Source organism: Mus musculus, chromosome 14, assembly GCF_000001635.26.
Source record: "Mus musculus strain C57BL/6J chromosome 14, GRCm38.p6 C57BL/6J".
In the NCBI taxonomy this organism is placed as follows: domain Eukaryota; kingdom Metazoa; phylum Chordata; class Mammalia; order Rodentia; family Muridae; genus Mus; species Mus musculus.
In genome coordinates, this window is record NC_000080.6 from 69,950,311 (window position 1) to 69,965,138 (window position 14,828).

The window sequence follows — 14,828 nt, forward strand, 5'->3', positions numbered from 1 at the left end:
AAAGAGCCACATACCAGGAAGGGTCACACAAAGAAGCGGGTGGCAGATCATGAGGCAGAGGGAACAAGGCAGAAGAAACATCAAGTCTTGGCGTACTTGCTGTTGCTATAACCAAATACCACAGTCTCAGTAGTTGTGAAGGGTAGAGATCTCTTTGGCTCATGATTCTGGAGGCTGAGAACATGGTAAGAGCATGTCACACCATGACACTATTTTTACAAATCCATTAATGTCACCACACAGGCCCTGCCCTCACAATCTCGTCTAACCCTCCTTATCTCCACAGGCCCCACCTCCAAACTCCATTAAGTTTCCACCACTCAAATTTTGAGAGATCCCTCTCCATTACAGTTTTCCCAGATAGGGGAGAGCAAGGCAAGCATTCGGACAGGGTTAAGATGGACTGGCTTAAACATTTCTGGTGGATGCTGGCAAACCTACCCCTCTGCCGTGCTTGTCATAGTTTGTAAACTGGAAACAAACATAGTCAACCTGGGAAGAGGGTATCTCAATGGAGGAGTTGCCTCCATCAGATTGACATGCGAGCTCCTGTGCTGGTATTTTCTTACTTGCTAACTGGTAAAAGAGAGCCCAGCCCACTGTAGGTGGTGTCCTCCTTTGGCAGGAGGAGCTGAGCTACAGAAGAAAGGCAGCTGAACAAAACAATAAGCAATGTTCCTCCATGCTTTTCAGCTTCCAACTACTGCCTTGAGTCTCTGCCTTGTCTCCCCTCAGGGATAGACATTAACCTGTAAACTGCACAAGTCCTTTCCTCCCCAAGCCGATTTTTATCACAGGAACCAAATACCAACCAGGACAATGATTCCATCGGGGAGAGTGGCTCAGCTTTCTAAGAGAGGTGGTTGAGGTTGTGAGCCTCAGCAAGGTCGGTTTGCCTTTGAAGAACGTGTGTGTTCTCTTTGAGAAGTGGCCAGCTCTAACAGAAGCTGTCTCTCCTGGTCATCAAAAACACCAGAAAGTAAGACAGGATGAATACGGGCTTTGCCCTTTCAGTGTTTCTAGGACTCACGACTGTCCTAAGGGCTACTGAAAGATGCTCATAATCTGCCCCGGGATTATGTTGCCATCCCTCCTTCTCCCTGGGGAAGAGGACTGTATAAGTGACCAGGCGAAAGGAAGGGGCACGGGAGAGTCTCACGTTCGAATCCACATTGGGACAGCATTGACTCAGCCTTAGTCAGCGTGGGCTGTGTACTATCATTTTGTGCTACTGTGACCAAAAGACCTGGTAGAAGTGACCCAGGGAAGGAAGAGTTATTCTGGCTCACAGTTTCAGCCCACTGTGTTGGGGAGGGCAGGGCAGAGAGGCTCCATTCATGGCGATGGCAGCATGTGGCAGAGGCTCTTTACATTTTGGTAGATCAATAAGCAGAGGCATTAAGTTCGAGCCAAGGAGGGATATGACTGTCAAAGACCCACCCTTCTGCTAGCCTGGCCCCACTTCTCATAGGCTCAATGGCCTCCCAAAATATTGCCACGAGCTAGGGTCTAATTATTCTACACATGAGTCTGACTAGGCCTCTATAGCAACAGTTCCATCATCTGGGTGGCTCAAACAAACATTTATTCTCATAGATCTGTAGGCTAGACATCCAAGTGCAAGTCACATGCAGATTCAGTGTCTGGAGAAAGCTCACTTCCTGATTTATAGGGAGCTCTCTCTTGATAAAGAGGGAAGGTTGGAGAGTATGCGTTAATGTGTCTCTTATAAATATATTAATCTCCCCCACTAGTACCCTATCTTGCCCTCTAACCACCTCCTAAAAAGTGATTACATCCAAATACCAATCCATTGTGGGTTAGGGCTTCAGAATATGAAGTCATCTTAATTCATCCATACCACATCTCAGGCAAGGACGATATTTCAGCTTACAATTCCAGATTCTAGTCCATCACTGTGGAGAAGTTCAGGAAGGAACTTCAAACAGCTAGTCACATCCCATTAGCTGTGAAGAACCAAGAGAAATGGATGCCTGCATGCTCACTGGCTTACTTGCTTGCTTTTACTCAGCTTGATTTCTCCCCTCTTCTATGCTCCAGGATCTCCTGCCTAGGGAATGGTGCTGCCCACAATGGGCTAGGTCTTCCCACATCAATCAGCTTAAGACAATCATCCACAGACCACCTAATGCAGACAGTCACTCATTTAGAGTCTCTTCCAGAGTGATTCTAAGTTGTGTCAAGTTTAGCAGAGATAGCCATCACACCATCTTACACATAAATCACTTTCCACACATCTCCCCAAGAGAAATGAAGACAAACATGTGCACCAAGACATGAAAAGTGTTCGTGTCGGCATCACTAGTTCTAAACAAACCAACCCAAGTCTCCCTTAACCAGATAAGCAAAATGTCTTCACACACAGTAAGATACTTTTCTGAAAGAAGGAAAAAAAAAAAAAGAACTGACAGATATTGATATGTGATGCCATGTGGAAGAACTTCCGAGAAGGATGCCAAGAAGAGAAGCTACGTACACAAGACCACATGTGACACAATTCCATTCATATGGAATGCTTAGAAAAGGCAAAAGGAGATTTGGGGATGCAGAAAACAAATTAGTGATTGCATAGATCTGGGGAAGAAAACAGGCACAAGGTCATCTGGGAGACAGAAATGTTTTCAGTGTGGCTTATAGATAGCTCTACAACCCTTGTTCAATTACAAGAGGGACTTATGATGTGTCAGTTATAATGGATAGCCATATTTTAAGAATTCATCTGGGTGGTGCCGGCGATGTGGCTCTTTGAATAGAGGGTTTGCCTAGCATGCACAAAGCCCTGGGTCTAGTCTCCAGCATTGTACCAGCAGGGTATGGTAAGACATGCCTGTAATCTCAGCTCTCAGGAGGCAGAGGCAGGAGGAACAGAAGTTGAAGGTTATCTTAGGCTCTATAGAAAGTGTGGGGGTCAAGATAAGCTACCTGAGACCCTGCATGAAAGCAGGAAAACCAATCAAACAACAATAACAACAAAAAAGTACATATGGCCAAGTTCATACTTAATTCTGCTTCTAAGTCATCAGCATGACCCCAGACTTCATAAGCCCAGCCCCCCAGTACCTTGTGCATGCTTTGTAACAAGGTTTGACTCTTGTATTTTATCCTTTAAAAATGGAGTACAGGAAAATGGCAGACACTCAGATGGAACGTGCTTACCAAAAGCAGCCTGCAATCTTCCAAAGCAAGAAGCATGTTTTTCTGGGAGACACTGCCAAGTAAATACCACCCCCCAGTATTACACAAACATCGCTCTAGGCTTCAAGATGCCCAAGGAGGCCATCCAGGGCAGCTACAGAGACAAGAAATGCCCCTTCGGTGGTCATGTCTCCATCTGAGACCGGATCCTGTGTGGTGGTGTGACCAAGATGGAGATGCGGAGTATTGTCATCCACTGGGATTATCTCCGTTACATCTGAAGGTACAATCACTTTGAGAAGCATCACAAGAACATGTCTGTGCTCCTGTGCCCCTGTCCCCCTGTCCCCCTGTTTCAGAGATGTACAGATCAGTGACATTGTCACTGTGGGAGAGTGTAGGCCCTTGAGCAAGACTGTTCGCTTCAATATGCTCAAGGTCACCAAGGCTGACAGCACCAACAAGCAGTTTCAAAAGTTCTGAGGGGACTCTGGCCAACTCCATAGAAGAAATATTTTCCAATTAAAAAAAAATGGAGTACACATTCCCAACCTCTCTGCTGTGAGGCCATCTCTTGGAAACTCTGCATGAGTGAGAATAAGCCTGAAGGCCTGTCTCTTACCGCATCTTCCACCTTAGATTGTAATCAAAGTCTGGGTTTTAGCAGGTCCTGTGTTCATGGGGCTCCAAAGAGCCAAATGGCAATGTAGAAGCCTCTCTGTCCCCTTCATCCCATCTGCCCCTAGCACTCTACCCCTTGGTTGATCATTTCAAATATGTTCCTGCAGTTTGTGAATGAGGAATGTCCCCCGTAGTCTTGGGCATTTGAACCCCTGATCCCCAGGTGGTGGCGCTACTTATGGAGCACAGCCTTGCTGGAGAAAGTATGTCACTGGGGCAGAATTTTGAGTTCCCAGTTGACTGTTGTTGCCACCATGCCTGGTGCCTATTGCTATGACTCCTCATCATGATGTTTCCCTATCCCTCCAGAACCGCAAACCCAAATCAACACTGCCTTCTATAAGTGGTCTTGGTTGTGGTGTTTCAGCATGGCAACAGAAGAGTCACTATTTGTTTATTCAAAGGCAAGCAAGCACATTTGAAGAAATACCTTTAACTGCTAACATGAAAGTAAGATAGTCCCTCATCTTGCTTTTTCCACTTAATCTATCCTGGAGATCTTCCCAAAGCACACACAGGACATTAAGCATGTGGGGTGAGTGGGCAGTGCACAGGTGCACGTAAGTGTGTAGAGGCCAGGGGTCCATGTTGTGGATCATCCTCATCAATTGTCCTTCAGTTATGTCTTGAGGCAGGTTTCCCATGAAACCAGGAAGTCAACTATCGGGCGAGTCAGGATGGCCAGCAAGCCCCAGGGATTGTCCTATTCCTGCCTCCCCAGTGCTGGGATTATAGGTGCACACTGCTACAACCAACTCTTTAAAAGTGTAGATGCTAGGGATCCTAACTTAGGTCTTCAGCGTACACAGCAAGCTCATTGCCAACTGAGCCGTCTCCCCAACCCTCTTTGTATTCTACTTCATTGTGTAACTAATACCTGGATTCCAGTCTTTGGACAAACCCTAGAAACAGGATCACTGGATCATATGAACAGGCCCACCTTTCTAGTGCCCAGAAATCTCAGGATTCAAAGGTTAGAACCCAAATAACAATCATCTCCTTCAGCCTCTTTGTTTTTTTTTTTTTTTTTTTTTTTTTTTTTTTTTTTTTTTTTTGGTTTTATAGGAAGAAGCCAGAAAGAGAGGGATGAACTTGGACCCAGGTCACTGTGTAACAAACATCTTACTAGGTCACAGTGATCGTGGTCCCCCCACTCCACCCCCCGACCCAAGAGGTTTTTAGCTGTCCCTGGGCTGGGCCAGGTTGCAGGTAGTGAGTTCAAATGGCTCTGAGGACAGCTCTGTTCTTTACCAGTTTGTTGCTGATGACTTTTGGCTAGGAGGGGAATGATGGCTTTCTGCAGGGTTGACCCCTCCAGGTTGACCTCACCCAGGCCTGTCCACACATTATAATTTCCTACCGCCGCCGAGGAACAGCTGCTCAGTGGGCTCCCACTGTTTCAATGTTGACTGTACATCCTTTCCCCTCCACTCTGCTTACAGAAAGGGTCTCCATGGTTGGAAGAAAGTTTCCTCTTCTAGAAGACCGGCTGGCCTCTTTCTGTTACCACACTAGCCTGTAAGCTCCACAGTCAGATCTCCCTCCAGTTGCCACACACACACACACAAACACACACACACACACACACACACACACACACACACACACACCTCTTAAATATTTGCTAGGAGCTTCTGTTGGTAGTCAGAGTTGTGGAAAGTACCATGACACATTGTGACCTGGGTCCCTTAAAAGAGCTCTACAACACCATTGCCACAAAGCCCTTCCTTTTCTGCCGAGTTCCTGAAAAGGTTATCTCTGAGGTAGCAGGGAGGTGACAATGTTTGTCTAGTTTCTGTTGCTCTAACAAAATACCCGAAGGCTGGGACGGTTTATAAAGAAGAAAGGATGATTTGGTTCAGCATTCTAGAGATTCAAGGGCATCACAAAAATTTATCCTTGGTGCTGGTGAGGACCCTTTAGTAGACATCACAATGTCAGAGAGCATGCAAGGATCACACGGTGTGTTGCCTAAGTTTACATCAACTTGACAGAGCCAGAGTTATCTGTAAGGAAGGAGCCTCAATTGAGAAAATGCCTCCATAAGCTCAGTCTGTAGGCATTTTCTTAATTAGTGATTGATGGGGGAGAGCCCAGCCCATTGTAAGTGATGTCATTTTGGGCTGCTGACCCTGGGTTCTATATATATATAAAAAAAAAGCTGGCTGAGCAAACCAGGAAGCAGCACCCCTCCATGGCCTCTTAACCAGCTTCTGCAGTCCTTCCCTGCCTGAGCTCCTGCCCTCCCCATCTTTGATAATGAACTGTTATGTGGACCCGTGAGTGAAATAAACACTTCTCGCCCAAGTTGCTTTGTGTCATGGTTTTTCATCACAGCACTAGTATCCCTAACTAAGACACGTGGTAAGAAGGCAGCCAGAAAGCAACTGGGGACTTACTGGGATCTCATGAATGAATGGCCCTTAGTTCTAACGGACCACAGTACCATCACAATGCGGACCAAAATGGAAACACAGGAAGTCTTGGGGGATGAATCACGATGAGCACTGTGGGAAGGTCCACGCAGCACAGAGCCACCTAAAAAGACTCTTGGCGCAGTGAGCAGAGAGGCCAACAGGTGCATAGAAGAGGTATAGCAGGGACAGGGATGAGCTAGCGGGAACGCCAAGGGACGAGGACTGAAGGGAAGTCCACGATAGGCAGGGATGCTCCTGGATGCTGTCTGAACAAGAAGGAAGATTCTGGAACTTTGTATGGTGGCTTTATTCTCCCCCTCCCCCCAGGCCTAAATATTTTAAGCACAAAAACATGTTTTTTTTCCCTTAGAAACTCTAGAAAATATAGAAAAGCATAAAGATGAAAAAGATTCTGAATTATTCCACCCCTAAGAGAGCTGTCAGTCGCGCGCATTCATATGTACTCCCTGGCTTCCTAGTCTTTCCATGACTTGTGTGGTGGCTTGAATGTGAAATGCCACCCATTGTCTCATGTGTTTAAACACCTGGTGCCCAGCTGGTGGTGCTGTTTTGGAAGGCTGTGGAACCCTGAGGAGGAAGAGGGTCACCCTGAGGGCTCAGAGCCTGGCCCACCTTCCTGTGCCTCTAAGTAGGGAGTGCCATGTGACCAGCTGCCTCCTGCTCCTGCTTGCCCCAGTGGACTGTATCCCCTCGAATTCTAATCCAAATAAGCCCTTTCTCTCTTGAACCCCCCTTTTTTTTCTTGATCAGGCATTTGTCACAGTGACAGGAAAGCAACTCAGAGGGTAACTAAAGATAGGGTGCGTGCGTTTTTGATAAATGGTCTGTTCCTTCCTTCCTCTTTAAGAAGACAACGAACTTGCGGGGTTCATTGGTTTTTCTAACTCATCCTTTGATCCTACATATTTTAAAACTCTGGGGATAAAATATTAAAAATACATATTTATAGACAAAGGGTTTGATTTTATATTTTGCTTGTGTTTCATTGTTAGTAAAAGTCAACAAATTGTTCCTACATGTATGGATCGCTTGTGTTTCTTATTTTTAAAGTTGGCGTACGTAGTATTGTCTATTCTTCTACTGGATTATTAGTCTGTCCTTCCTTTCTCTTCTTTCATTTTTTTTTTTTCTTCTTGAGATAAGGTTTCTCTGTGTAACAACCCTGGCTGTCCTGGAACTCACTTTGTAGACCAAGCTGGCCTTGACTTCACAGACATCCACCTGCCTCTGCCACCTGTGTGCTTGGATTTAAAGACGTGCACCCCCATACCTGCTACCAGTCCTTTTCTTATTGATTCAAAAAAGTACTTTGTATATTAAGTACCTTTTCATAGACTTTGTAACTATCTCTCCTCAATTTGTTGTCTTTGAATGTTATTTAACATTTTTTTTCTGCCATATAAAAGACTTTAAAATACATCCAGTCAGATGATATCAATCTTTTCTTTCATGCCATTTACTGTTAACAGTTTGGTATGTATTTCTCCAGACATTTTTCTGTGCATATGGAGATATATCTATAAATATATATATATAGCTAGATATATAAAGTTTTCCTCACATTTAAGATGTCATGCACACTGCTCTGCGGCTTGCTTATTTCACATTAGTGATATAAAGATCTCACTCCAATAGTGTGTTCTGTTCCACGGATTCACTGTTCTGTTATTAAACCAGCTTCTAGAGGTAGTCTTTTTCACGTTCATATTTAAATATGACAGCTTTCTGATGCCTGGAAGAAACAGAGACCTCAATTTATCTAGTCCATGGAACGAGCCAATTAACCCTGTGCTGGCTAATTTTAGCTATCAACCTAACACAACATAGAACCACCCAAGAAGAGAGAGAGTTTCAGTGAGGAATCACACTGGTCTGCGGGCATGTCTGTGGGGGGTTGTCTTGATTGATAACTGAGGGGGGAAGGACCCAGTCTGGGTGTGGGCGATGTGAATCCATGACCTGGCCCTTAACTATGTAAGATAGTGCGGAGCTGTCTCAGCAGAGGCGCAGGCAAGGGTGGCTGCGTTCTCCCCCGCGCCCTCGACTGTGGGTGTGACGTGACAGAAGCTTGAGTCCCTTAGCCCCAAGTGTCCCAAAATGATGGACTGTCACCTGGAAGCCAAACAAATCCCTTTCTCCCTTAAGTTGCTTTTGATTGGGGTGTTTTATCATAGCCACAGAAATAAAACTTTGACATTGCCATAATATTTATATAAATTAAATTGGTTTTCCTTGTGTTTTGTTTTTTTTTTTTTTTCTGAGACAAAGTCTTGCTATGTAGCATTGGCCAACACCAAGCTGGCCTTGAACTCATAGAGATCTGCTCTGATTAAAGGTGTGCACCACCTCATCTGACTCCCTACACTGTTAATAATAACACCCACCCTTACCCTTCTGGCTTAGCACATATATTAAATAGCAAGTATTAAAGACCACTATCATATATTAAATATACACATTGAAACTCCAGTTTCTCACTATGGGGTCTCCTGTACCTATCTTGCAGGGCCATGCTGTTCTAACTATTTTTGCTTTGTAATATGTTTTTATGTCTCCAAAGTCAATGCCATCCCTCTGTTATCTTTCTCAGTGCTGCCTCTGATGATTTTTTTCTTTTAACTGCTTGTTCCTTAAACTTAATTGTAAGTCTTAGAATCATGCGTGAAGTTTGCAAACTGTTTACTTAAGATTTTAATTAAAATTATGCTTAAGATTTTAGTTAAAAATAAAATAATTATTAATGAATTAATTAAAGCCTTTTCTTGAAGTTTTTGTAAAATACTTATTTCAGCTAAAAAGCAGAATATGTCTCTCCAGCTACTCAATTTTGTGGGTGGTTTTTTTTTCTAGTAAGTCTTAAATTTTTAAATCATGTTTATTCTGAGACAGTTTAGACTTTTGTTACAGCTGTAAATGGGGTTACATTTCATTACTATTATTAGTAGAAAAGGTGTATGTGTTTCAGTATCAGCTCGCTTTACTGATTTTATTGGCTTAGTTGTTTTCAGGATTTCTGAAAAGGGATTCTCACCTAGACAGTCATGTCATTTGAAACTAAAAAGGAAAGCATGGGAGGTTCAGGGGATTGATTTCTTCTTTCACAATAACTGTACTTTGTTTGTTTGTTTGTTTTTTTGTTTGTTTTCTTTACTGCTCAGCTAGAACCAGTTCTGGCATGCATCAAACATGCAGGCTCCTCCTTCTGGAAGTCTTCAGGGATCACACACACACACACACACACACACACACACACACACACACACCTGGTGTTTCTCCTTTTTATATTTCCTTCCTGAGTCCTTGGAGACTTGTTTGAGCTTATCCTTGAATTCTCAGATGTAGCCTTCTACAGTGTCTAACATGCGGCTCGCTTTTCCTTTTGGGTTTTAACACTCAGCAAACCGTGTGTTTATCTCTTTCTTTAGAGTAATGAGTGGCCCCCCAGGCCACCTCCACGGTCTCTGTGGATCCACATCTCCCCAGGGCCACCCTGGCGAGCCCATCTCCATCTTCCTGGAGTCCACGACTCCATGGATCCCTAATTCTCAACTAACTCCCTTCTCTGCCATCTTGTCTCCACACTTGCTTGAGTCCCTGGGCTTTTCCTTTGATTTTCCACAAGTTTTCCCTGGATGATCTTCAGCATCCCCAGATACGTGATAATTTTCCAAGTCTTGGGAAAGGCCGTTTTTGCCTGTCTCTTCCACCCCTTCACTTGATCGTTGTCTCCCAGCTCAGCTCAGCATGATCTTGCCCAGGAGAAAATTACAGACTCACTCTGGGCATCTCCTTCTCAAGCAGCCCCATGCTTCCACACGCTCCATTTGTGTTGCCTGAAAAGAGATTTTTTTTCTGACCCCTTATCCTGCTTATCCTTCAAGATCCAACTCAACCCTGTAATCCTACGGTGGAAAAATTCAGGCTGCCTTCCTCCACATTCCCTTAGAGCTTCATAAATGCTCCTCTGCTAGGATGCTTGGGACAATGCAGAGCACTCATGTGTGTGTCTAGGTCAAGAAGAGGGCCAAGACGTCTGTAACCCTCTCCCATCATTACTTTCTTCCTCCTTTCTTCTAGAGGAGATCACCAGCCTAAATCTTCATCGGAGTTAGACCTAATTGCCACGGTTAACCAGCACGCTGCTGTAGAATATAATCCTATTCTTCTTCCTATCCCCAAATTACTCATAATTCCTTCCTCCTAATCACCTTGCTTCTAACCACAAAAAGCTACAGGCAATCAGAAGACAGTGTCAGGGTTTGTTACTGTTGCATCCTCCACTTCTGCGTCTGTCCCTGCTCATAACAAAGATCCAGTCTCTGGTTTTGTTCTGGATCCTCTGACTTAGCAGAGACTTGGCTTTTACAATGACCCTTTCTCCTCACTGCCATCTGTACCCCCTTTCTACTCGATGATCCCAACTGGTTTATAAGCATTCCCGTGTATTACCCATCAAAATAATATAAAATAAAATCTCTTGAGTATCTCTTCCATAGTGGAATCCACTCCACGTCTCAGCTGTGCTCCACGCCATCTTTAACAGCATTTCCACTTCCCCTCGACCCATCTCTTCTCAGCCCCTCCCACTCCTTCTCACCCCAACCCTACACAGGCAGGTCTTACCAAGTTATCTCCCACATTGTCAGTTCATTTGGTTATACCTGGGTCCACATCTTGCTCTTCTGGAACACAGTGGTTCTCAACCAGTGGGCAGTAACCCCATTAGGAGTCAAATGACACTCTCAGAGTCTCACGTCATAGAAACAAATATCAGATGTTTACATTGTGATTCACAACACTAGCAACATAAAGTTATGAAGCATCAACAAAAATAAATTTATAGTTGGGGGGCACCACAATACGAGGAACTATATTAAAGGGCCACATCATTAGGAAGGCTGAGAACCACCGTTTGAATCTAAAAGCATTCAATGTGGGTTAACCTCCATCCTCCTTCTTGACTTTTTGGTGATTTTATTTATTTATTATTTAGTGAGTGTGTATTTGTGTGAGAGAGAGAGAGAGAGGGGGGGGGGAGAGGGAGGGAGGGAGGGAGAGAGAGAGAGAGAGAGAGAGAGAGAGAGAGAGAGAGAGAATGTGTTTGAGACAGGGTCTCAAGCTTCCTGTGCAGTTGAGGATGTCCTTGAACTTCTGGTCCCTCTGCCCTTGCTTCTTGATTGGTTGGATGATGGATGTGTATACTATGCTCCCTTATGTGGTGCCTGGGGGTTACATCCAGGGCTCCCTGCGTGCTGGGCATTGACTCTACCAAATGCCGCACACTCTCTTTCTTGGGACACACGTGTTCTCCAGGTCTCACTTCCCTCACCTGCCTCCGTCTCCTTTGCCAGGTTCTTCCCTGTCAGTGTTTGCATAGTCCAAAGCTCAGTCATGAGCTCCCACGTCAACCCCCGTGTTCTGTCACATGCTTGTAGATTCCATGTCTGTGGCTCACGGATATGCATATGCAGCTGGCCCAGGGATTACCCTTGAACTCTAGCTCCTGATCTGCAGATTTGGTTGTCTTCTAGCCTACCTTTCAAACTTATCAGATCCGCAACAGAAAGCCAATGCTCTCCTCCGAACATTCTCCCCTCCTAATCACTACGTTCATTGGCTCAGTGGCCAGCCAAGCATGGTGGCCCATGCAGGTAATCCCCAAACTCAGTGGCAAGAGCAGGAGAAATGTGAGTTCAGAACTAGCTTGGGCTACACAGCATGACCCTGTCTCAAAGACGGAACAAAACAAATAAGCTAGGTGCTCAAACTGAAGATGAGACGTCACTCCTGAATGTCTTTCTCCACGCCGTCCTCTCTGTTCTACTAGCCAGTCCACTAGCCAGCCCTGCTGAGTCAACCTGAAGATGCTTCTGTGAGCCACCTCTTGGTTTCTGCCTCTACCATCATCATCCGACATACCATCATCCTTTCCGAGTTCCTGCTGCCTCTTGTATCCCCTGCTTACCATTCCTCTATCTGGCAGCCCACCTGATCTCCCCAAACACCTAAGATAAGGCATAAGCAGTGCCCTGTGTGATTCACTCCTCATCTATGCCTAGAAAACCTATGGCCAACTACGACCCTCCACTCAACATGTCCACTCCTCCACTTGTCTGCCCTTGGTCAGGCCACAAGCGTTCTTTCTACAAATATACCAGGAAAAGCCTTAGGGCGCTCTCTCTTTCTCTCTCTCTCTCTCTTCCCCTCTCCTCTCTGTTCTGCCTATGCCTCCTCAGCCCAACAGTGTGCTATTGCACTTTCAACAGAGCACTGGTCACAACTGGGGGTGCCCTTTCTTATGTATTCATTCTTATTACCTGTGTCTTGAAACAAAAGTTTCCTGGGCGTGTGGATTTTCCTATGCCGTTTTCCTATACCCGGAGTAGTTCCCAGCACACAGGGAAAGCTAAATGTCCATTGAAGGGATGAATGTGCCCAAGTGTCTCTAACCCTGGAGCAAGCTTGCGCGCCTTTGTTGGGTAAACAGTACCTGAGAGCAGCGTGGAAGCTCCTGGAGGGCGGACACTCTGCCGTAGGCTTCATGGTTTCCTCCCAGCTACCTAGCATGACGTCATGGACTCTCACCTCCCCACCCGCACCCTAGGTACTTAGTAAAACCTCATTGGATTTATTTCTACATCAAGGCCAAGAGTCCTAGCGACCATTTAATAGATTTCGCTTTTCTGAGAATAAGCGTGAGGAAAAACCCATGAGCACAAGAACAAAGCAGGCAGGATACAGTAATCACCAGCTGCTTTCTCAGCTGGAAACGGGGCGTGAAGTCTTCTCCTTTGGTACTGTCCTATCCAGTGCCAGGCACGGTGTTACATTACTTCTTGATGCATGTGTTACAGGGTGCGCTGTACCTGCTGGTAATGGTGGATCCAGATGCCCCCAGCAGGTCTAACCCCGTGATGAAATACTGGAGACACTGGTTGGTGTCCAACATCACAGTAAGGAGACCAAGGGGTGTTTTCAATTCAAACTTGATTGGAATTGTTGGGCATTGTAGCTGGGATGTCATTGCTCTTTATGGTTTCTTAGCACTCGTCCAAGAGAGCTGCAGATGAGGGTGAGCGGGGCCTTCTGGGTGAGATTCCCAAAGTGTCTGAGAGCTTCAAAGACACAGCTAATGTGAGCCATGGTGGGCAGGGCGAGAGCAGCAGCAAACTCCTGTTTTCTGTGTAGTTGCTGTTCTTTGTGATAGAGCTCCCCTCTTCGATGCCAATTTCAAGGACTGAAGAACTGACCCACAAAACTTCTGGAAGTCCACAAGCATATCATTGTGGATTTGTGGGGGCTGGGGTTGGGGTGGTCCCTAGTTTTGTTGGCAGAAGGGAGGATCATGTGATGGGCCTTCCCACTGCTGTGTCAGAGGCACAAAGGATGCAGGGAGAGCTGCCTCTTTATCCAGAAATAAACAGGTGCCTGCTAAGTTTGTTTCATGATAGTTGGGGAGAAGCCTATCTTGCCCTTTTCAGAGTGTGTCTGAGGAGCAGACGATATCAACACACGCGTGTTAGACCTTCTGGCTTGAACTCATTTGGTCTCATGCCTCATCAAGTGGCCTTTTAAAGATATAGCTATCCAAATCGACATCGCAGTCAACTTTCAATGTCCCCAGGGAACCCCGAAAGTCCCTTGTATAAAATAGTGTTTGGGTTAAGCCTATACGTACCTTCTCACACATTCTAAATCATCTCTAAGTGATTATCGAGTCTAACACAATGTAAATGCTACAGAAATAGCTTGTTCTGCTATATTGTTTAGGGAATTGATGAAAGGAAAATAGTGCCTGCCCATGTTCACAGGTATAATTCTACCTACCTACCTACCTGCCTGCCTGCCTGCCTGCCTGCCTGCCTGCCTATCTATCTATCTATCTATCTATCTATCTATCTATCTATCTTAATTGGCTTTTGGCTGAACCTGAGTATGTGGAACCCTCAGATAAGAGGCCCAACTGTGTATAATCCATGTTTGTTTCCCAATTTTGTTCAATTCTAGAATCTGGTATTCATGAGTGACCCAGAAGGATCCTCTGGAGAAATCCATACTAGCCCATACCCTTCAGGCTCTGTGCCCAGACAATCTGTTAGTGGGTTTTTACAAAGACTATAGAAAGGCCTCTGCTCTGTAAGATAATAGAAACTAGTGAAATGAAATCTGAACATGAGTTAAAAGCTGCTTCCCAGCTCAGAGGCCAGACATTCGCTGTTGCTCTGCAATGTGTGAGTGAGTTGTACACTTTGATTTTCTGTGGCCATCCTAAGGATCCCGTGAAGAGCACTCTAGAAAATGTAGCAGAAAACACAGTTGCAAAGCTGTCTTGACTGCTAGAGCCCAGGGCAGAAGTAGGGACATCATTTTAAACTAGCTATTGACTCTTGACAAGGGGAAGATTCTCACATCAGAGCAGGTGGGGAAGGGAGAATTACCTTGGCAACCAAACATGTCCCAGCACCAGAGCTCTTGGTAGGAATGAGGTGCGTGTGTGTGGGGGGGGGGGGGGAATACACAGCTCTCCTTAAGAGCTGCCTAGCTGCGGCCCTG

At 45.4% G+C, this 14,828-nt stretch overlaps 1 protein-coding gene and 1 pseudogene across 1 annotated transcript in view; both read left to right on the plus strand.

Annotated features, from left to right (window-relative positions):
- Pebp4 (phosphatidylethanolamine binding protein 4) overlaps positions 1 to 14,828 on the plus strand; it is a 219,512-nt gene that overhangs the window by 109,904 nt on the left and 94,780 nt on the right. The window contains exon 4 of the mRNA NM_028560.4: positions 13,130 to 13,228. Within this exon, the coding sequence (NP_082836.2) occupies positions 13,130 to 13,228 (99 nt within the window). The remainder of the gene's footprint in view (positions 1 to 13,129; positions 13,229 to 14,828) is intronic.
- On the plus strand, positions 3,148 to 3,659 carry Gm9148 (predicted gene 9148; annotated as a pseudogene).